The sequence below is a fragment of the Mastigoproctus giganteus genome, unplaced genomic scaffold (genome assembly GCF_048544385.1).
Source record: "Mastigoproctus giganteus isolate SK-2022 unplaced genomic scaffold, ASM4854438v1 scaffold_16, whole genome shotgun sequence".
In the NCBI taxonomy this organism is placed as follows: Eukaryota; Metazoa; Arthropoda; class Arachnida; order Uropygi; family Thelyphonidae; genus Mastigoproctus; species Mastigoproctus giganteus.
Window position 1 is genome coordinate 808,728 of NW_028328293.1, and position 21,341 is coordinate 830,068.

Here is a 21,341-nt window from a genome sequence, read left to right on the forward strand (position 1 = left end):
AGACGGCGCTGTTCATCAGTTCACGAGAGGGAAATTTCTGGTTTACTCATTCAAGCAGTAGTTGCCGCATGAAGAGCATGCATTGATATATGAACTGTGAACTGGCAGACATGCACCTAGTGTACGGATTAGCAGAGGGCAATGGACGAGCCGCTCAACGAATTTATGGAGAATGCTTCCCAGACAGACATGTACCGGACCACCGTTTGTTTGCACGTGTGCATCAAAATTTCTGCGATTATGGGTCATTTAGAGGTAACAGGAGTAGTGTGGGCAGACCATGTTCAACGCAAACTCCCATCATGGAAGAAAGTGTGTTGAATGCCATCCAGAATAATCCTACTACCAGCACATGTGCCGTTGCCTCTGCCTTAGGAGTGTCTCGTTGCAGTGTACACCGTGTCTGGCACGACGATTCCTTACACTCCTTTCATCTCCAAAGGGTTCAGTTACTGCTCCCCCAAGATCATCCTGCACGTGTGGCTTTTGCGCAGTGGTTTCTCCAAGAAATTGTTCAAGACTTGAATTTTCCAGCCTATGTTTTGCTCACGGATGAGGCTTATTTCACTCGGGAAGCCTTATTCAATCACCACAATGTGCATGTGTGGGCTCACGACAACCCACACCGTGTGCGCCCCCATGCGGCACAACATCGCTTCGCAATAAATCTTGTGGGCAGGTATGGTCAGTGACTGCTTATTCGGCCCATACCTGTTACCATCCCGCATGAACTCCACTAAATATTGGACCTTTCTTGAACAAGGTCTACCAGGGTTACTTGACGATGTTCCAGCAAATGTGAGATGCAACATTTGGTTTCAACATGACGGGGCGCCTGTCCATTATGGAAGGTATGTTCGTGACCATTTGAACAAGCATTTTGGGCGTCGATGGATTGGCCGTGGTCGACCCGTTGCCTGGCCCCCACGCTCACCTGATTTATTGAGTCTTGATTTCTTTCTGTGGGGGCCCCTCAAATCTATCGTGAATGAATCGCCTGTGGAGAGTGAAATGGATCTCGTGGTGAGACTCGTCTGCGCTGCTGCTACTGTCAAAGAAACTCCAGGTGTGTTCGACCGTGTCCACCAATCCATGCTGCGTCGGTGTCATGCATGCATTGCGTCTCATGGTGGAACCTTCGAGCATCTGTTGTAACATCATGAAATGCATCCATCTTGTACTCCATTGTTAATATTATATCAAATAAATGTTTGCCACTAATTACTGTCTTGTGTCATTTCTTCTTCTTCTTGTGCCTCTGCTACTACTTTCTCGTGACGTTTCTGGTTATGGGTTCCTATGCGATTCACATTCCTTTAGATGTTACCTACCTCCCCTAAACGTTTGTACCAATATTTTTGAGACACCCTGTATTTATATAAGAAACCTACCTTGAGAGCAAAGGATACCACCTGGTCTTAAAGCCTGCCTCAGTGCTTCATAATAGGGTTTCTGGAATAAGCATATGGCTGGCCCTGTAAGTAAAACATACAATTCAAGAAAAATATATTAGCATGTTTCTTTGAATTCTTGTATTATATCAGCATATTTCTTATATAGTCCTTATATTATATTTGCATGTTTCTTGAAGTCAATTAAGTTATTTTTATTATTAAATACATTGGTTGACAAAAAAAAAATTTTTTCCCCTACCCCCTGTTAAAATTTAGGGTGATTCTTATAGATTTGACATCGCTGAATTCAAATATGGACACCATACTGCTGTAACACCCACCAATTTTAAAGGAGAAAGGATTAAAGTCAAAAACTAAGTTTCTAGTAAAAAAAAAAAATCATATTTTTAAGAAAATGTTACATACAGCACTAAATATTGAAAAATAGTTGATTAACCTTATTCTATTTACAAAAATGTTTATCTAATAACAAAACACTTATTTTGTTATGCCTCTTATAATCATCCATTGGTGTCACCCATATGAGATTCCAACAGTAGTCTGCCAACATATTTGAACTCCGTTTTCCCTGGTATCTTTTTTTTTTTTCCATTTGAGAAATATCTTGGTGAAACCTTTCACCATGTTCAGAGACTACTCAAGTTTTCAGGAAAAAATACTAAATGGAAATGTAGGAAATGAAGCTTTAATGACATGTAGCATCCCAACTCTGTATGCTAAAATTAGCTCGTCCACAATTTCACTCTAATTTTGTGATTTCTCATTGCCTAAAAAGTTCTGGCAGATGTTTTCGAATGCCTTCCAGGCTCTTATTTCTGTAGCATTTAATTTTTTAATGAATTTCCCATCTTAGAATAGCAGTTTGATTTGAGGTCCCACAAAAGTTTACTCTTTTACCTTGGCCGCACTAATTCGAGGAAACTTTTGCCTCAAACAGGAAAATTCTTCTCCTATTTTGTCCACCACTTTCACAAATATTTTTATCGAACCTAGCTTGATATGCAATGGGGGTAAATTTATTTTTTAAAATTATACACCAAAGGAGGATGTGCTACATTTTTCTGGCCTAGTGTAGTTTCTGAACGGTCTGGACATTTATCCTTTAGTGGCAATCCTTCATTTAGCTGTCACAATGTCATAAAAAACAGCAGCATTAAGTGTATCCATCTTACAACCCAGTCAACAAAGCTACCACTTTTAGATCGGCTCAGATAATCCATTTGTATTCTTGATAGCATATTTTTTTTGCAAAAGAACCTATAGGTTCTCGTACGTTTCCTTCAGGTGAACTGCATAGGCCAATGGTATAGATAGATACTTCTATATCTATGTAGTTTTCATTATGGAGTAAAACTGCTTTCAGATTGACCTTGGATGAATCATCAGTGAAAAGTCTCTACTGCTCAGGGACATGCTCCAGATGTAACTCTACCATTAATTCCTGGACATTGTTACCATAAACCAAAGCACAATCCGTGGAGTAAAGGTAGTTATGTTAGATTGCTTTTTCCTATAAAAAGACATCTTCATACCCTTTTCAAGAAGATTCCACTGCTGAAGCTGTGAACATAGTGACTGAGCCTTGGTTTTGGAAGGTTCAAATCTCTGACCAAATCGTTCCATTCTGCCTGAGTAATTAAATGTGGCTTTGCAGTATCAAGAGTTGAAAAGTCTGGATCTGTACTTGTTCTGAAAATCCTGAATCAGAGCCAAGTCCATAAGTTTTTGGTGGTTTTGGAACTGGCACTGTATTATCATGAGGCACTGGCCTTAGAGCACAAAGTATGTTGGGATACTCTTCTTTATACTTGGATTTCCCAGATAAACAGAAATATTGGTCATTCAAAAGAACTGACTCCTGTTCTGTGTCATCTTTTTTCACTTTCTTATTCCAAAGGCGTTTTCCCTTCTGCTTGGAAATTAACTCATATCAAGCAAGTTCCTAAAATGGGTGACAAATCCCTCTCATCCATTTATCATCCCATTGCAATTACTTCTACTTTTTCAACACTAATGGAGAAATCAATTAACTGCCAACTCTTGAAATATCTGAAACCTTCCATTCAACAATCACCAGTATGAATCCATCAGTGTCGATCCACTGGTGATATTCTGGCTTACGTTACCCATCGATGGACAAACTCGATGGAAACGTTTGGTGAAACTCAAGCAGTTGCTCTTGACATTTCAAAGTCGTTTGATCGTGTTTGGCATAAAGGTCTTCTAAATAAGCTTCCATCTTGTGGTTTGCCAACTGTTTTTTGTAATTGGGTATAAAGTTTTCTCTCTGACTGCTTACTGCGAGTGGGGGTAGATGGCTCTTTGTCTTCTAACTTCTCCACTAACGCTGGTGTTCCCAAAGATTTAGTTCCTTCTTCCACATTATTCCTCTTGTATATTAATGACCTTCTTCCATTGACTGGAAATCCTATCCATATGATCATTTGAGAAACCTTGCTCCAGCTTAAACTTCTCAAATACCCTCTGATGATCTCTTTTTAATTCTCCAGTGGAGCAAAAATAACTTAGTTGATCACAATGCTAAAACTCCATCCTGCCTTATATCTCGCAAAAAAGGATTCTTCTGCTCCTATGCTTATCTTTGATGACATTCCGATTTCTTGGCAAGATCATATATATCTCTATTGGGGATTACCCTGAATTCTAATTTCTCTTGGCATAAGCACATTACTAATATTGCTTCCTCTGCATCTAAAAAGCTGGGTTTTCTCTTTCGCTCTTGGCATTAGTTTTCTTCCAAACAGCTGTTCACTCTGTACAAATCAGAAATCCGTCCTACCGTGCAATATTATTCCCAGATCTGGAGCAGTACCCCAAAACCTCTCTCAGGCTTCTAGATTCCATTCAAAAGGAGAGCAGTTAGGTTAATTAATGACTCATCTATAACAGAGTCTGTCCACTGTGTTTCATAGATGCTCTGTTTCTGCTGCATGCCTTTTCTATATATACTTCTATGGGCACTGTTCTTCTGAATGGGCTACTATAATTCCCCATTCTCTCTTTCAAAGCAGTCTGAAAATGTGCCACAACCAGTCAACATCCTTTTACTGTCCCAATTTCAAACTCATAGAACCAACTTTCTTCTTCCTCATTTATTCAATTTCTGTTTTCTGGAACAATCTTCCTTCATAAGTATTGCTTGAAAATTACAATCTATAGAAGGTCGAGCCTATCTTTTAAACCTCCAACACGTGCATGGTACTAAGTACTATAGGTTCTAATACCTCTCGTGTTTTCAGTTTTCATAAAAAAAATCGTTTATGTGGTCTCGAGGTTCTCACCACATCACCGGAATAGCAAAAGGCATCATTTTATGACTGCCTCTAAGCAAGCCTGTTAATGCCCTTGAACATGAGCCACAGGAAATCTTTGGAGTCCATACTTTACCTTGATCTCTGACCTTGCATCCAAAATAAAGTTCATAGGCTTATTTTGGCAAGAACGAAACATTTTATGTATGATTGATGTACATGAAATATGATCAGTTGATGAGCACTTAAGAATACAATTAAGAAATTGTAGATTTTTATTTCTAATTTAAAGTTCATGATTTACACTTATGTACACAACACTTGTTTACAAGCACTAATTCACTAAAACATTATTCACCACTCGCTCTCTGAAACACGCTTTTTGAAATACAAATGCTTGCTTGGTGCGAAACCCATTCATATATATATATATATCTCCGATAATTCAAAATAAAATAAAACATAAGCCAGTAGTATGGCAATAACTATTTTATGATATTACATCTTAACTTTTAAGCCATAATTTAAATATATATATACATACATACATACATACATACTGGTAGAGAAGTTTCTAGAAGGCTCGCAATGTTTCTAGAGAACTCCGAAAGTTCTAGAACCTTCCAGAAACAATTCAACCTTTCTTCCACAATGTAACAAATATTTTAGAATGTTCCGGAACATATTTCAAACATTGTAGAAAGCTCGTGAATAGTCTAGAAATCTCCTGAATGCTCTATAAAAAAATAAATAGATGGAAAAGATGATTAAACCAACAACAGATCTTGGTTTTCAGTCATTAACCTATGATATTTGGAAACTGAGAGTGATGAGATATTTTTAAGCACATATCTGAGTTTTTGAACATAGTTCCTACAAGAATCTGTCGAAATTATTTCACAGAGGAAATTGATGCCAACCAGTGTTATTTATCAAAGTACTTTCTTGTAACAAATAATTTAATATCGAATCAATTTCTGAAGTGATATTTAAAATTGTTCAACAAACATTTGCACATCGTAAAATATCCTTTTTGAAAAATACAAACTTACCTTTAGGATCAGAAGAATCAGTAATTATAACATCAAATTCATGCTGGTGGTTCTTTACAAACTCTGCACCATCACCAATGTGTAGCTTTAATTTAGGACTTTCAAAACCTTTTGCCATATTTGGCAAGAACTTTTTGGAAACTTCAATGACTTTCTGGAAATAAAGTGTCAAACATTTCAAGGGTAACAGCAAAGCAAATATAAAAGCTGCATTCAGAAACTAACAATGTAACAAAATTTGAACATTATTATACCACACATAAGAATGACGGCAAACTGCAATCTACATACAAACACAAAAAATAAAAACAATAAAATTACATAATGAAGAAATATTTTCTGCAGAACATTTTTATATAATAATATATTTTGTACACAATAGCCACCTTATTAGGTACACTTACCACCTCCTTTTTACTACTACACATTTGCTGCTTTGCTGCTTCCCACATTTGTTGACAATTGGATGGTTGTGGATTCTACTGTAAAGAGTTCATGTCCTAATGGTGTTTGAATGGATTGAGATCTGGTGTCTGGGGGAAGCCACTGTAGTAGGCTGAGTTTATTTCACATTCCTGGAACCAGTTCTATACAATTTTGACCCTGTGATGTGGTGTATTATCCTGCTGGAAGAATCCATTCACAGATGGATACACCGTAGCACATCTGTGAATGGGTTGGGCCCAGTCAAACAATTTTAAGATACAAGTTTATGTGGTATACAAGTTTCCATTTCGGCACCCTTGATATATCAAGGAGTCCAATGCACCACAAAATCACTTCCCACACCTTTATTACACCATCACCAATAACCTACACTGTTGACACTTAAAACGCGTCCGTGAACTCATGCTGTTTTCATGATAATTTGGTATTCTCACTGGCACAACACAGAAGGAACCAGGCAATGTTTTCCAATCTTCCACTGTCCGGTAGTGGCATTTCCGAGCCTACTGCAACCATGTCGTAGGCTCGGGAGTTTTCTTCTGACAGGAATGGAACCCAGTTTGGTCATAAGTTTGATATCCAGTTCCTGACAGAATACCATAAGTTGTGCATTATGAAATGTCTCTTTAATTACCATTGCATACTAGGTTGTTAGCTAACTGTAGCCTTTCCCTTACCCAGCAAGTCTTGTCAGCTTCCCCTAGACTCTAGCACCAAGGAACCATTTCAACCACAGGATTGCTGTTGGTTGCATCTTTGGTTACTGGACCAATTTTTGCCCTGAAGCAGTCATATGCAAAAGAGTTGCAGTTTCAACTCAGAGCCACTGCTTCGAGTGCAGTTTCATGGTAGTCTGTGCTGGTGTGAATATCACACCAGCATCGACTATCATGCCATGTTCAAAATCAGAGTAAATTACACATATACATTCCTATGTATATGTGGCAACTGGGTAATAGTTTCTTCAGTTATTAGAATTTTTACCTGGTTTAGAGCAGACTAGTATAGAGAAAAACAAGTTCCCAAAGCAGTGGCACACTGTTTGGGAACTTGTTTTCTCTATACTAGTTTGATTTCATAATAGAAGTATTATATTCAGCAATTTATCATTTAGCATTTCATGTGAAATAATTTATGTCATCAGGTCTGTAGATACGTGAATGATTTGTTTTCTTTAGTTGTGTTTGGACCAGAGCTGAACATTTATTGTGAAAAGGTTGCCATACCATGTTTTTTTTTTTTTTCTGAGCTGAAATTTATCTTTTATATTTCTGTTTGTTCTTTTTATCTCTAAAAATTTAATGGATAGGATATGTCTATAGATACTTCGGAAGCCTTACCTAAAGAATTTTGAATTTCAGTTGGTTCTATTACTTCTTGTCCTTTCTGGTAAGATATTGGGGAGGGAAATTCGATTGGTTTCTTTTATTACATATTACTTGGGCTTTAGTTGTTTGGTTTATTTACTGTTATGGCAAATCAAATCAAAAAGGCTTTATTCCTTGCATGTATAATTCTCCTTGTTTTTGCTTTTCTACTGTACAGAATTAGCTATAATGGAATATCTGAAGGATATGTTCTAGGCTTTGCTTTGCCAAATGTAGTAACTTGTCTTTGATTATGCCACAGCTATTTTAAGTGATTTGGCCTAAGACCACCAGTGGGACAACATTCAACATTGATCTAACCCTATTAAGCATAGAAAAACTCTAGAGAATATTTATTTATTTATTTTGACTTTTAAAAGTTGGAGGTAATGCTGGGAGAGCATACTGAGAGGGCAGTCAGCAGAGTGCTGGTGTTAGCTGGAGTATGGACATAGATAAAGGGTTAATTTAAGCATCTCAACCTGAGTAAAGTATCTGTCTTTAATTTCTAAGTCATTACTGCTAATTCTCAGAATGCAATGGATGTATTACTTACTCGTCCCTCAGTTGTGGGCTTAGCAGATAATGAACCTGAGAAGAATACTGACTTCAATCCAAAAAATATTATGAAAGAGGGCAAGCTTATACAGCACCAAAACTTCCCATTTCACCTATCCATCCCTCTCAATAATTTATCTAGTTCTTCCTTCAATTTATTCATTGTCCACTTCCAAAACAGATGGAAGTATGTTCCAGAAATAATTACCCACTGGCTAAAGGCAAGCTTCCACACATCTGTTCTGCAACCTTCCTTGATTTGAATTTATATCCCTTCATGTGTGTAGTCAGAGCAAGAGAAAGAATCCCATCAGCATTGGGCTCGTTTAATCCATTCATTCAAAGCTTAAACACCTCAGCCAGATCACTTTGCAGGTGCCCATCTCCAGATGCTGCAATTTGCAGAAGTGAGGCCTTCTTGGCAAGAGCACCCCTTTGTTCCTCCCCTCACCAATCTCCCTGCCTTCTTTATACCCTTTCCACAAGCTCTACATTATTTCCAAAATGAGGCATCCAGGACAGTATGTAATACTCAAAACATATGGGTAACATACAATACAACAATGGGAAAATCACCTCCTCATACCTGCTGGCAAAATTCCTATATATCATTGACAAAACCCCATGAACTGTCCTGAGCAGGCTGCCAGGACAGCCTGCTCAGGACAGCTCAGAAAGTTCTCTGCACTGTTCATAGAACTTCATATCTCTGCACAATTACCTCCAGATATTTTTTGTTTTCCACTACCCTGAGTGTAGTACCACACAGCTGGTATGCTATTCTGGGATTACTGATACCCATAAGCAGAATTTTGCATTTGTCAGTGCTAAACTTTAATTGCCATTTCTCAGTCAATCTGCCTAATTTTTTTCTAGATCTTGTTGCAGTAGCATGCCATTATTGCTGACATGAATCACCCTGCCAACCTCTGTATAATCTGCAAACTTAGATATTAAGCTTGATATACCTTCATCAATATCATTAGTAAATACTGAAAACAACAATAGGTCCAGCAATGAACCCTGGGGACTAAACTAATATCATTAGTTCACAAAGGGCAGTGTCCACTAATAGCCACTCTGTCTTCTGCCACTCAACAATCCCTTTACCCATAGCAGTAACTTGCCCTTAATGATATGCTGCTCTAATTTGTACAGCAGTCTTTTATGTGCAACAGTATCAAAAGCTTTCCTGAAATCTAAGTATATAATATCAAAATTATTTTTTCTGCATCTAGTTCTTTTGTGACTTTCAGCATAGTATTCAACGAAATTGGTAATGCAAGAATTCCCCTTAACAAACCCATGGTGTGAGTGAAGTATAACTGTATTTCTGTCGAAATGGTCCTGCATTACTTCTTTAACCATTGACTCCATTATTTTCACTGGAACAGAGGTTAAGCTAAAAGTCTGTAATTACTTGTTTAACCCTTTGATCCCCATGTGAATTGAGGAAACATTTGCACATCTTCAGTTCCAAGTTGTTGTTGTTGTTGTTTTTGGTTTTTAGGAGCATTAGCAACTAAGGCCATATTGCTCCGGGATATGCGGTGGTCATTCCCCGACTTTTCTGCATCCTCCGTATTTGGTGGTGACGGGCTCAAACCTCGGACTAATCAAGAAGCATGTGATACGCACTACTGCTCCTTCCCACCTGGCTAAGAGGTAAAACTCTGAGATGATAGCTCTCAGTGAATTTGGTGTTCTGCATGGTATCACAGTGATTGGTATTCCTCTATTGAAGCTGCTTGGAATAGTTGCTCAGAGTGCCAATCAGCTTTGTTTTCAATTAAGAGATCTCCAGAGTGAAGCCTCTTAGCTGCTTTCAGGGAAGGAATCTGGTAATCCCTCTAAACCCTTCTGTACAAAATAAGGGCAACATTTTCCCAATAGGTTTCTTAGTTTGTAAATGCATGATGAGAATGGGACCTGACAGTACAGGGTCACTCCGCTGCATTGACATTGCTTGTTTCTTCATTTTTATTTTGGTTCAGTGCTTAGGCTCCCTACCAACTACGGAGCCCAAATTGGACACACATTACCTGGCAAACAATAAATGCATTCAGGAGTGGGATGCCAGGACTGCCCAGAGACCACACCTAAACTGCCACCAGCCTGAATTGTGTATGCTGGACGATGAGCATAAGGGCATGGCAAGTGTCATGGCTCACATTTGCAGGCAACCTCATTAGCTGATTGATCCTGGGCAAGCCATCCCAGGACCACCAGTCTTGTTGAAGCAGGGCCCATCAACCACCAGGATCCCCCCCCCCCTTTCCGGGTTTCCACAGTTCGTGGAGTACAGCAAACATGCTGTATTCCTATGATGTTATCTTGGAACCTAGGCTGTGAGCATTGGATCCCAGTGTTGCTAAGACAAGGTACAGGTGCCCAGGTCAGGGGGAAATTCAGAAGATTACATTCTAACACAAAAGTTGCAAATAACCTTTTGACATATATGACAACATTGTCACTGTGAAATGATACATCTATTTTTGCATTTCTTTCTATGCACTGCACATTGTCCTCTTGCTATTTGCAAATGATTACATTTCATCTACACTCAGTACAAAAGGTAAGCATATTACCTTTTTCAGATTTTACGATGTGATTTTCGCCACATAAGATGAAATGGTTGCACGCTGCAGAGAATTCAATATTAGCACACCTGACAGCAAATTTTATAATGAAAATAAGCAGATATTTACAGAATTTTAAAAAATTCCAATTTAATAGTTTTAGTATTTTTTTTTTTTGTGTGAAAATAAAAAAAAGAAAACTGTTTTTACAAAGAGATGAAAGAGACTCTTTGTAACAATTATATTATGATGGTGGGATGAAGAATGGGTCAAATAAATAAAAAAAAAAAAAAAACCTGCTGCATGCTATGCAAGACAGGCAAGCTGAGAGCTTAAAGAATAACTCTAGCAATGGTATCTAAAAATGAGTAAATCATTTAAAAGGGGGAAAAATTTGCTAAATCAACTTAGAAGAAATAATCAACTACTATGATTGGTTATTAGGATTTTTATGGTGCATCAGCATCTAAGGCTATAGTGCGCCAACAACTACTATGAAGAAGAAGGCCTAACAGCCTAACAAATTGTAACCCAAGAAATAGAAAATAAAACTTTTTTTTTTTTTTTTTGGTAGTTGTTGGCACATAGGCTTCTGTGGCCATAATGCACCTCCCAAGGTTTTTGAAGTACTCTGATCCAAGCCAGAGGCGGGAATCGAACCCACGACCTTTGGGTTGCCAGGCAGGCACTTTACCCACCCAACTAGCCCGGTTGGCAGAAAATAAAACTACCAACAGATCATGGTGAGAATAAAATTGCAATAATATTTCCAGCATTCACATAAGCAGGAACAGATGAAAAAACTATCAATATGTGCAACATCATAAATGTGGGAACTAAAAATAACAGTATAAGCAGATATGTTAAGGAATAAACTGAAAACTCCAATGCAAAATATACCATCAGCAGTGCTAGAAAATGACACAAGCCAAAATGCACAATCACCTAAGCGTTCTGTTTGAAGTAGACAGTTACAAAAACAGAATTACTGCAGAAATTAGTTGACAGGTTAAGGATAGTTCTGATAGGTTTGCAATGAGATTAAATATTGGGAAGACAAAGGAGGTTATCACTGTTGGAAGAGAAAGGCATATGTTCAATACTGAAATGAGAGCACAGATAATATAGCAGACGAGTGAGTATAGGTATCTGGAAAGCTTAATGGAAGAAGCAAAGGGCAGCAGAGAAATAAGAAAGAACAAGAACAGCAACGAGCAAAAAAGCAGAGATATCAACACTGACAATAAAAGATATTCGAAGATTGGAAAGTTTTGAGTACTAAACTGGTTTAAGTACTCAAAACTGGTTCATACAGTACTTCACTGGTTTAAGAGTGTGGTACTGTATGAAGCAGAGATATCAACGCTGAAAATAGATTTGAAGATTGGAAAGTTTTGAGATGTGTGTGTATGGAGAAGATATATGATGAGTTGATAAAGTGAGAAAAGAGACCATAAGTGAGAAATCGTTTTAATAATACATGAAAAGAAGCAAAAGGTACATGGATTAAAGTAAGTGTTCGAAGTTTCTTCTTTTTTTGGATGTGAGGCGGGCTACAATGCACGCCTCACATCTCCGACGCATGGACATCCGAACATTCTGGAATACTCCAGGCGAATTTCGAATTTCTTCGGCAGCTACCTGCGATTCTTGCAACCAGCTCCTCAGCATTGTCAACAGGGGTGTCATAAACTAGCGATTTCATATGACCCCAGAAATAAAAATCAAGACATGATAGGTCGGGTGACCGAGCAGGCCAACGCACGGGACCACCACGTCCGATCCACTGTTGACCAAATGTGACATCCAGGTAGTTACGAACATCTCCACTATAATGGGCAGGGGCTCCATCGTGTTGGAACCACATTGTCTGTTGCGTCGATGCAGAAATCTGTTCATCTCTCAAAAGTTGTGGCAATACTTGCTGCAGAAAGATCAAGTAGATAGGTCCGGTTAGACGACACGGTAACAGGTAAGGTCCGATGAGGTGATCTCCCATAATACCGGCCCATTCATTGACCGAAAATCTAATCTGTGCTGCACGACGTCTCACGACGACTTCTGTGTACAATACCGCTTCAGGAAAGCATTTCCGACCCCACATTGCTATATGATTTCGAGTTGTCAGGATGTACCCTACCCCTCTTAGAAGTTCTGAAACGTTTAACTGAAACACCCTGTATATGCGTGGAAACCACAAGGGAAGAGAAGGCAAGGATGTCCTAGAAAAACATGGAAGGAAGGTGCACTATCAGCCATGAGAAAGAAAAATTTCAGAGCTGAAGATACCCACGTCTTGCGACTTTGGAAAATGGGAACAACAAGGCGTATCAAATCGAACATAGATAGATAATTTCATCTCCAGTCCGTGGAGACCGCCACAGAATCCAAGGATCTTCTCATAATTAAGTCTAAGGGTTTCTAACTTCCTTTGCTGCCTACCTTAATATAACTGGATAGAAACCATCGACCCCAGGTGCTTTTCTTATATTTAACTTCAACAATTTCTCCTCAATTTTGCTTTTCAGTTATTACAGAATCATTTAGCTCCCTTTTAGAGTGTGATAAATGTATGGTCTCCACTTCTCTAGGGAATTCCTCATGTGTGAATGTAGATGCAAAGTACTACTTCAGTTTGTCAGCTACCTGAGCAGGATCATCAACAGTTGGACCGTCGATATCAAGTGAACCAATCTGATTCGTTGCCTGCAGGAGTAAAGGGAAAGGCTTTAGTAACGGTGACTACAGTCATCTCAGGCAATTTTTAAAATCTATGTAGTGGTATACAAGCTGATGATGTTACCAACAACAAATTCTCAATCAGAAGACTAATAGTCGATAGACTAACAATCGGACTAATAGATTTAACCGTAGCCGCTGGCAGAGGTGAAAGTGATTCTTGCACTGCTTCTATTGGGATGAGCAGAAGCCTGGAAAATAAAGTGTGGGGGCTTTCAGAGACTGCTGGGAGCCATTGTGGAACAAGTAAATACATGAGCTGTGTTAGGGTAGCTAAGAATAAGAACAAGTGCATGTATACTTGTGTGTACAACAATGCTAGGAGTTTGGTAAATAAATTTAATGAATTTGAGCTGTTGGTCAAAACACCAAAGGCAGATATTGTTGGGATATCAGAAATATGGTGCCACACAGATATGAGGATGATGTTGTTGTTTTTTTGGTTTTTAGAAGCATTAGCAACTAAGGCCATATTGCTCCGGGAATATGTGGTGGTCATTCTCTTGACCTTTCCGCATCCTCCGTATTTGGTGGTGACGGGCTGGAACCTCGGTCTAATCAAGAAGCATGTGCTACACACTGCTGCTCCTTCCCACCTGGCTACAGAGGCACCTACAGATATGAGAAATGTAGAAATGGAATTTGGGAATTACAATGTGTATAGAAAGGATAGATAGGATAGGAAGGGAGGAGGTTATGCTATTAGTTAAACACATAAAATCTAAGGAAGTGCAGCCAGTTGATATGGGTGGACAGTGCAGTGTTGAGTCAGTTTAGTGTGACATAAACAATGGCAAAGCAAAATTGAGAGTAGGAATGAGTTTTAGGCCTAATGACTGGGATGAGTATAATGAACAACTGTACAGAGAAATAGGGAGGACCAGAAAATCAAATTGTCTTATAATGGGGGGATTTCAATTTCCCAGATAATGACTGGAACTTGTGGGTTGGTCGCACACACTAGCAAGGCTTTTATGGATTTATTGGATGATTGTTTTCGACAGCAGCATGTTTGGGAGGCAACTAGAGAGAGAAATACTCTTGATCTGAATATCCGTAGTGATTCTTCATGCACTAAGAACCTGCAGATAAAGGAACCCCTAAGTGGCAGAGATCAAAGAGATAAGTACCATCAGAGGTAAAGGGAAGGGTTTCACAAAGGTGACTATGATGGTCTGAGACAGATTTTAAATTCCATACAGTGTGAGCAACTGATGATGTTACCAACAGCAAATTCTAAATGGGAAGCATTTAAAGAATTAATCTTGGAAGCTACTAGGCATTTCATACCAACTATAAGAACTACTGTTCGAGGTTTATGCCTAAATGGAGTCAGATAAACTAATAAGACATGTGGCAGAGAAGAAAAATGCATGGGATATATATAAATTAAAAGCTGACACAGAAGTCTACAGTAGATATAAGCTGGTCTGTAATGAAGTCACAAAGGACATTAAGCAGGCAAAGGCAGATTAAGAGAAATCTTTGGCAAAGGATGGAAATAAAAACAGCAAAGAGTTCTATACTTATGTAAACTGTAGAAGGAAGGGGAGGAATCAGATTGGTCCAGTTGTTATCGATGGTTCAACTGTTGATGATCCTGCTCAGGTAGCTAGATAGCAAACTGAATGATTATTTTGCATCTACATTTACACATGAGTTATTCAAGGAAAGGAATGCCAGAGGTGTATTAAACTCTGGCAGTGAGTTAAATGATTTTGTAATAACTGACAGCAAATTGGAGCACAAACTGTTGAAGATAAGAAAGGCGCCTGGGGTGGATGGGATCTATCCAGTTATATTAAAGGAGGCAGCAAATATGAGAGTTTCTATGGACTCAGGGGAGGTACCCATGGACTGGAGATGTGCAAATGTGACCCCAATCCACAAAGTCAATGGTTAAAGAAGCAGTGCAGGATCATCAAGAAAAGACTGCACTTATAGTTCAGACAGAGCATGGGTTTATTAAGAGGAAGACTTGCCTGACAAATTTGATTCGATACTATGATATGCTCACAAAGGAACTGGATGCAAAAATAATTTTTATATTATATACTTGAATTTTAGGAAAGCTTTTGATACTGTTGCACATGGAAGATTACTGTACAAATTTGAGCAGTATTGCATTAAGGGCAAGTTGCTACAGTGGATAAAAGGATGGTTGAGTGGGAGAAGACAGAGAGTGGTAATCTATGGACACTACTCTTCGTGGACTAATGTTATTAGTGGAGTCCCCCAAGTTTCGGTGTTGGGCCCATTGTTCTTTTCTGTATTTATAAATGATATTGATGAAAGTATATCAGGGTTAATGTCTAAGTTTGCAGATGATACAAAGGTTGGCAGATTTAATAGTACACAGTAATCATAGTACACTACTGCAAGAGGATCTGGAAAAGTTGAGCAGATGGGCTGAGAGGAGGCAACTGAAGTTTAACATTGACAAATGCAAAGTACTGCATATGGGTAGCAGTAACCCCAGAATAACGTACCAACTGGGGGTACTACACTCAAGTGTAGTGGAGAATGAAAAAGATTTGGGGGTAATTGTGCAATCAGATATGAAGTTTTCTCAGCAGTTCAGACAGGCTGCAAGAGTAGCTCATGGTGTCTTGTCAATGACATATGGAATTTTGCTAGCAGGGATAAGAAGGTAATTATCCCCTTGTATAAGGCAATGGTCAGGCCACACCTTGAATACTCTATACAGGTCTGGAGGCCTCGTTTTAGAAAGAATGTAGAGCTGCTGGAACAAGTACAGAGGAGGGCAACAAGCTTGGTGAGTAGAACAAATGGTTGCTGTTACAAAGAAAAGCTTAAGTTCTACAGATTGTAGCCTCTGGAGACTAGGCACCTGGGAGGTGGTCTAAATGAAATGTATAAGGCCTTGCGCCTTATACGCCTCAATGGTTTTACAAGCACAATGCTGATGAAATTCTTCCTATTGCTCAGATTACTGCAGAAAATTGTAGAATAGATGTGCGGAAACTTGCCTTTAGCCAGGGGGTGGTTGATAGTTGGAACAAACTTCCATCTGTTGTAGTGGAGGTCAACAACTTAAATAAGTTCAAGGCAGAACTTGACAAACATTTTGAGTGAATGGATGGGTGAAATGGGAGGGGTTTTTTTTTTTTTTTTTTTTGGCTGATGCTATATTAGCTTGCTTTCTTGCATCATACCTCTACTAATGATAATGTGGAATTCTTTAGTAAAGGGGATGCCATAAGTTTATCAAACTCTAAGAAAAGCTAAATCATGTTCTGATAACTGAAAGGAAAGTAGAAGAAAAACTGTTGGAGCTGAAACATTAAAAAGGGTGTACAGAATCCATCCAATTATATTGAGGGAGGCAGCAAAGGCGATAAGCAAACCCTTAGCCATAATTACGAGAGTATCCTTGGATTCAGGTGAGCTCCCTATGGGCTAAAGATTTGTGCATGTATCCCCAATTCATAAAGGAAGATCAAAAGGTAATGAGTAATTATAGACTTGTTTGATTAATGTCAGTTCCAGAGAAAATAATGGAGTCACTGGTTAAAGAAGTAATGCAGGACCATCTTGACAGGAATGCAATTATACTGCAGTCACAGCATTGAGTTGTTAACAGGCGATCTTGTCTTACCAATCTGATAGGTTACTATGATGCAGTGACCAAGGAACTGGCTGCAAAAAGAATTTTGGTATCATATCATACTGACATTCAAGTTGGGTACAAGAGTACACATGAACAGGCGAAGTTTTTATGGCTCCAGCTAACAGAGAAGTTTTCTTAAATTTTTGCTTTTTTATTGACTTAAATTGGCATATTAATTTATTTTCTATAGTTGCTTTATATTCCTCGTAACAATACTTTAGTTTAATTTGAACTTAGTCAGAGATTTTATAGGTTATTACTTAGTATCGGTAAGGGTATCTTATCTATGTGTTGGACAAGTTTTGCAGCTCCCACGAATGCTAAGTTTTTAATTATATTTAGCTGGTTTATTGACTTAATTAGATTAAATTATTTTCTATAAGTAGCTTATAGACCTAGTCAAGCTCTGTGGTTTATTTTGAATTTAGATAGCGCAATTTTGAAAGTAATTAATACCTCGTGTCCATAGATTTACTGTTCATAACTTGCTGCCATTGTTATATGATATGTGTACCGTGAACTAGATAGCAAGTATAGTAGCATAAATTAATCAGTAAAATTACTAATCTTATTACATTTCATTGTTAATTAAATTGTACTTTTTTAACTAAATACATATAACAACCTAGTTTTTACAAACGTAACATTATAAATTAATACATATAACTTGACAGGAGATAAGAAAGTCATATAACGTAACTCGGAGATAATATTCGATACTGAAATACATACATATAGTGTTATAACTGCATTGGGATATAAGTTTAGGGTTATATTTTGTATTGGAATTTTATTTGAAATTGAATAGAAATCATGACTCAGACCAGAGCAGCAAAGCAAAAGGCTCAAACTAATGGGAGTGCTGTGGCTCAGGGGAGAACTGAGAGGGGGCGGTTATCCTCTGAATCACGGCCTTTTGAAATGCACTGCTTGTTTGAAAAAGAGAAAAATGAAAAGAGAAAGAAAGATGTGAGAAAAAGATCAAGCATATTGGCTGTATGATTAGGATTTGTCTGGTATTCTTGTAGGTAAATGAACAATCTGTGCTAGGTCATTAGTAATTGCAAAAGCCTCAGCATCTTGACCTGCTGGGTCGGTGTGACTAGAAAACGGAAGCCAGCTGGAGTTGTGAACATTAAAATCGCCAAGGAAAATTACCTCACTGTTAGAAAAGTTGGACTGGAGAAAGTCAAGTTGCAAAGAGAGGAAGTCAAAGAGCTCCAAGTGATTAGTGGAGTTGGGAGAACGGTAGAGACAAAGATGAATTTGACACAATGAGGTAGAGAGATTTTAAGCCAGAGAAGATCAAAGAGAGGAGATTCCAAATTGCCAAGTCTCTGACAGGGAATATCAGAACGGACATATGCACAAGTACCACCTTTGAGGCGAAAGGAATCATACAGCGAATATGGGCATCTGAGATGAGCAGTAGTTGAATCAACCGATAACTGAGATTCTGTCAGAAAAAGTACATGGGGTTTGGCAGACTGCAAGTGGAAATTGACATCGTTGAGATTAGAATTGAGACCACGTATATTTGTGAAATGAATTAGGAAGTGCTTGGGAGGTTTAGATCTTTTCACAGATAAGCTTGCTCTATTATTTTGACAATTCATGGTGTATTCAATAGTAAGAAAAAGTGGGTGGGACATGCTGTATGAAGTAATGAAATTTTTGGATATGGCGTATACGTGGTAAGAATATACCCAGATCCTTGACATAACGTGGCCTCGACAATGCTCCCCGCATACACACTACTCGGACTCCATCCAGTCACTATCTGGCAGAGTAGAGGTAGCAAGATTATACACTAGGTGATCCGGAAGCCTCCTAGAGAGTTACCAATAGGTTCGGTCCGGTGTACTAACTAGCGGCCGGCCTGCGAACACCGTTTTAGAGCTGTACCCTCGAAATGTAAGGAATATTGGATCTCGCCACGACGTTCATCATAACCTCAAAGGTCATCAATCATATTGCATGATGGAAGAGATAGGGAAGGGTTGACCAGAACTCAGCTCTAGAGACTAAACATGGGTTATACCATTTCAAGCCTCCAATAAGCAAAGTGGTGGTATTTCACCAGCTGATGAGAGTCATCTACCACCTAGTACTGCCTGGTAACATAGAGGGGCGGCGTTCCTCCATGTGGTGTGGGCGCCACACCTCGACCCCTGCTTACGTTGGTTCACACCTAGGTGGTCACCCACCATGTACTTGTGCATGGAAGTTATACCCAGGATTACTAAAAGTCCCACCATTGTGAAGGTGCAAGCAGAGGATTTGGCTGTCACAGATCATCTGGACTTCGCCGAAATTGGATCCACTTGACTTCAGTGTCACCCGAATATCAGTTCCATCAGTGTTTTAGACTCCCAGGTAGCAAGTACAGCTTGTCTGGCATATCTGAGAGAATGTCTGTGACGACCAATAAACAGGTGCATGTATACTTGTGTGTACACCATTGCTAGAAGTATAGTTAATAAATTTGATGAGCTTGAAGTGCTAGTCAAGACATAAAGGCAGATACTGTTGGGATATCAGACACATGGTGTCACAATAGGCATAAGTTGTGTGGAATTGGAATTTGGGGGAGTACAATGTGTACAGAAAGGATAGACAGGACAGGAAGGGAGGAGGGGTTATGCTGTTAGTTAAGAAACACACAAAATATAAGGAAGTGTAGACTCAACAATGCAATGTTCAGTTTGTTTGGTGTGACATAAGCACTGGGAAAGAAAAAATGAGAGTAGGTGTGTGTTATAGGCTTAATGAATCTGATGAGTATAATGACCAACTGTACACAGAAAACAAGAGAGGACCAGAAAATCAAATTGTTTTATAATGGGGGATTTTCACTTCCCAGAGATTGACTGCAATTTGTGGGTTTGTCACTCACACACTAGCAAGGCTTTTGTGGATTTATTGGATGACTGTTTTCTAAAGTAGCATGTTCGAGAGGCAGCTAGAGGGAGTAATACTCTTGATCTGATTATCAGTAGTGATTCTTCATGCATTGTTATCCCAGGGGCTCACATATGTTGAGTTTGGGCTTGGCACACCCAGGATCCTGAGCTGGATATCATCATCCTTCTCTTTCTTGGTGATTCACTTCTACTTCTCTCTCTCTCTCAAGGTAACTCGGGGAATTTTTTTTTTTTTTTTTTGGCTGGTGCAGCATAAGCCTCAGGCTTCCTTGCACCATATAGCTAATAATAATACTAAGAAGAAGAAGAATCAGAAGATAAAGGAACCACTAGGTGGCAGTGATCACAGTGTGCTGAAGTGTGATTTACTCAAAGTGGTAACTTTGAGGGGTAGAGGGAAAGGTTTTTGCTTTCGTAAAAGTGACTATGGTGGTATGAGACAGTATTTAAATTCTATATGGTGGAACCAACTGATGATGTTACCAACAGGAAATTCAAAATGGGAAGTATACAAAGAAATAATCTTGGAAGCTACTAGGATTTACATACCAACTAAGAAATATTGTTCAAGATTTAGGCCTAAATGGATGTTAGATGAACTAATTAGACATGGCAGAGAAGAAAAATGCATGGGAAATATAAATTAACAGGTTTGTTTGTTTGTTTGTTATTTGGTTTTTAGGAGAATTAGCAACTAAGGCCATATTGCTCTGGGAATATGCGGTGGTCATTCCTTGATCTTTCCGCATCCTCTGTATTTGGTGGTGACGGGCTCAAACCACAGTCTAATCAAGAAGTGTGTGCTACACACTGCTGCTCCTTCCCACCTGGCTATGGAGGCACCCAAAATTAACAGGTGACACAGAAGCTAGGATAGATATAAGCTGGTCTGTAACCAAGTCACAAGAGATTAGGCAAGCAAAGGCAGATTACAAGAAATCTTTGGCAAAGGATGCAAAGAAAAACAGCAAAGAGTTCTTTACTTATGTAAACTCTAGAAGGAAAGGGATGAATCACATTGGTCTACTTAAAATAGATCGTTTGACTGTTGATGAACCTGCTTGGGTTGTTATTTGGTTTTTAGGAGCATTAGCAACTAATGCCATATTGCTCCGGGGATATGCGGTGGTCATTCCCTGACCTTGCCGCATCCTCCGTATTTGGTGGTGACAGGCTCGAACCCCAGTCTAATCAAGAAGGGTGTGCTACGCACTGCTATTCCTATCCACCTGGCTAAAGAGGTGCCAAAAAAATACTGTATATGGGAAGCAGTAATCCCAGAGTAATGGATCAACTGTGTGGTACTACACTGACAGAGGTAGATAGTGAAAAGGACCTGGGGGTAATTCTGCAGGCA

General features: G+C 38.9%; 1 protein-coding gene across 5 annotated transcripts in view; it reads right to left on the reverse strand.

Annotated features, from left to right (window-relative positions):
- The window catches only part of SpdS (Spermidine Synthase), a 227,213-nt gene that overhangs the window by 71,862 nt on the left and 134,010 nt on the right, over window positions 1-21,341 (reverse strand). For all 5 annotated transcript variants that reach the window (XM_090389402.1, XM_090389401.1, XM_090389403.1 and 2 more), the window contains 2 exons: window positions 5,740-5,893; window positions 1,392-1,475 (listed from right to left, as the gene is read on the reverse strand). In XM_090389402.1, coding sequence (XP_090245528.1) covers window positions 1,392-1,475; window positions 5,740-5,893 — 238 coding nt within the window. The remainder of the gene's footprint in view (window positions 1-1,391; window positions 1,476-5,739; window positions 5,894-21,341) is intronic.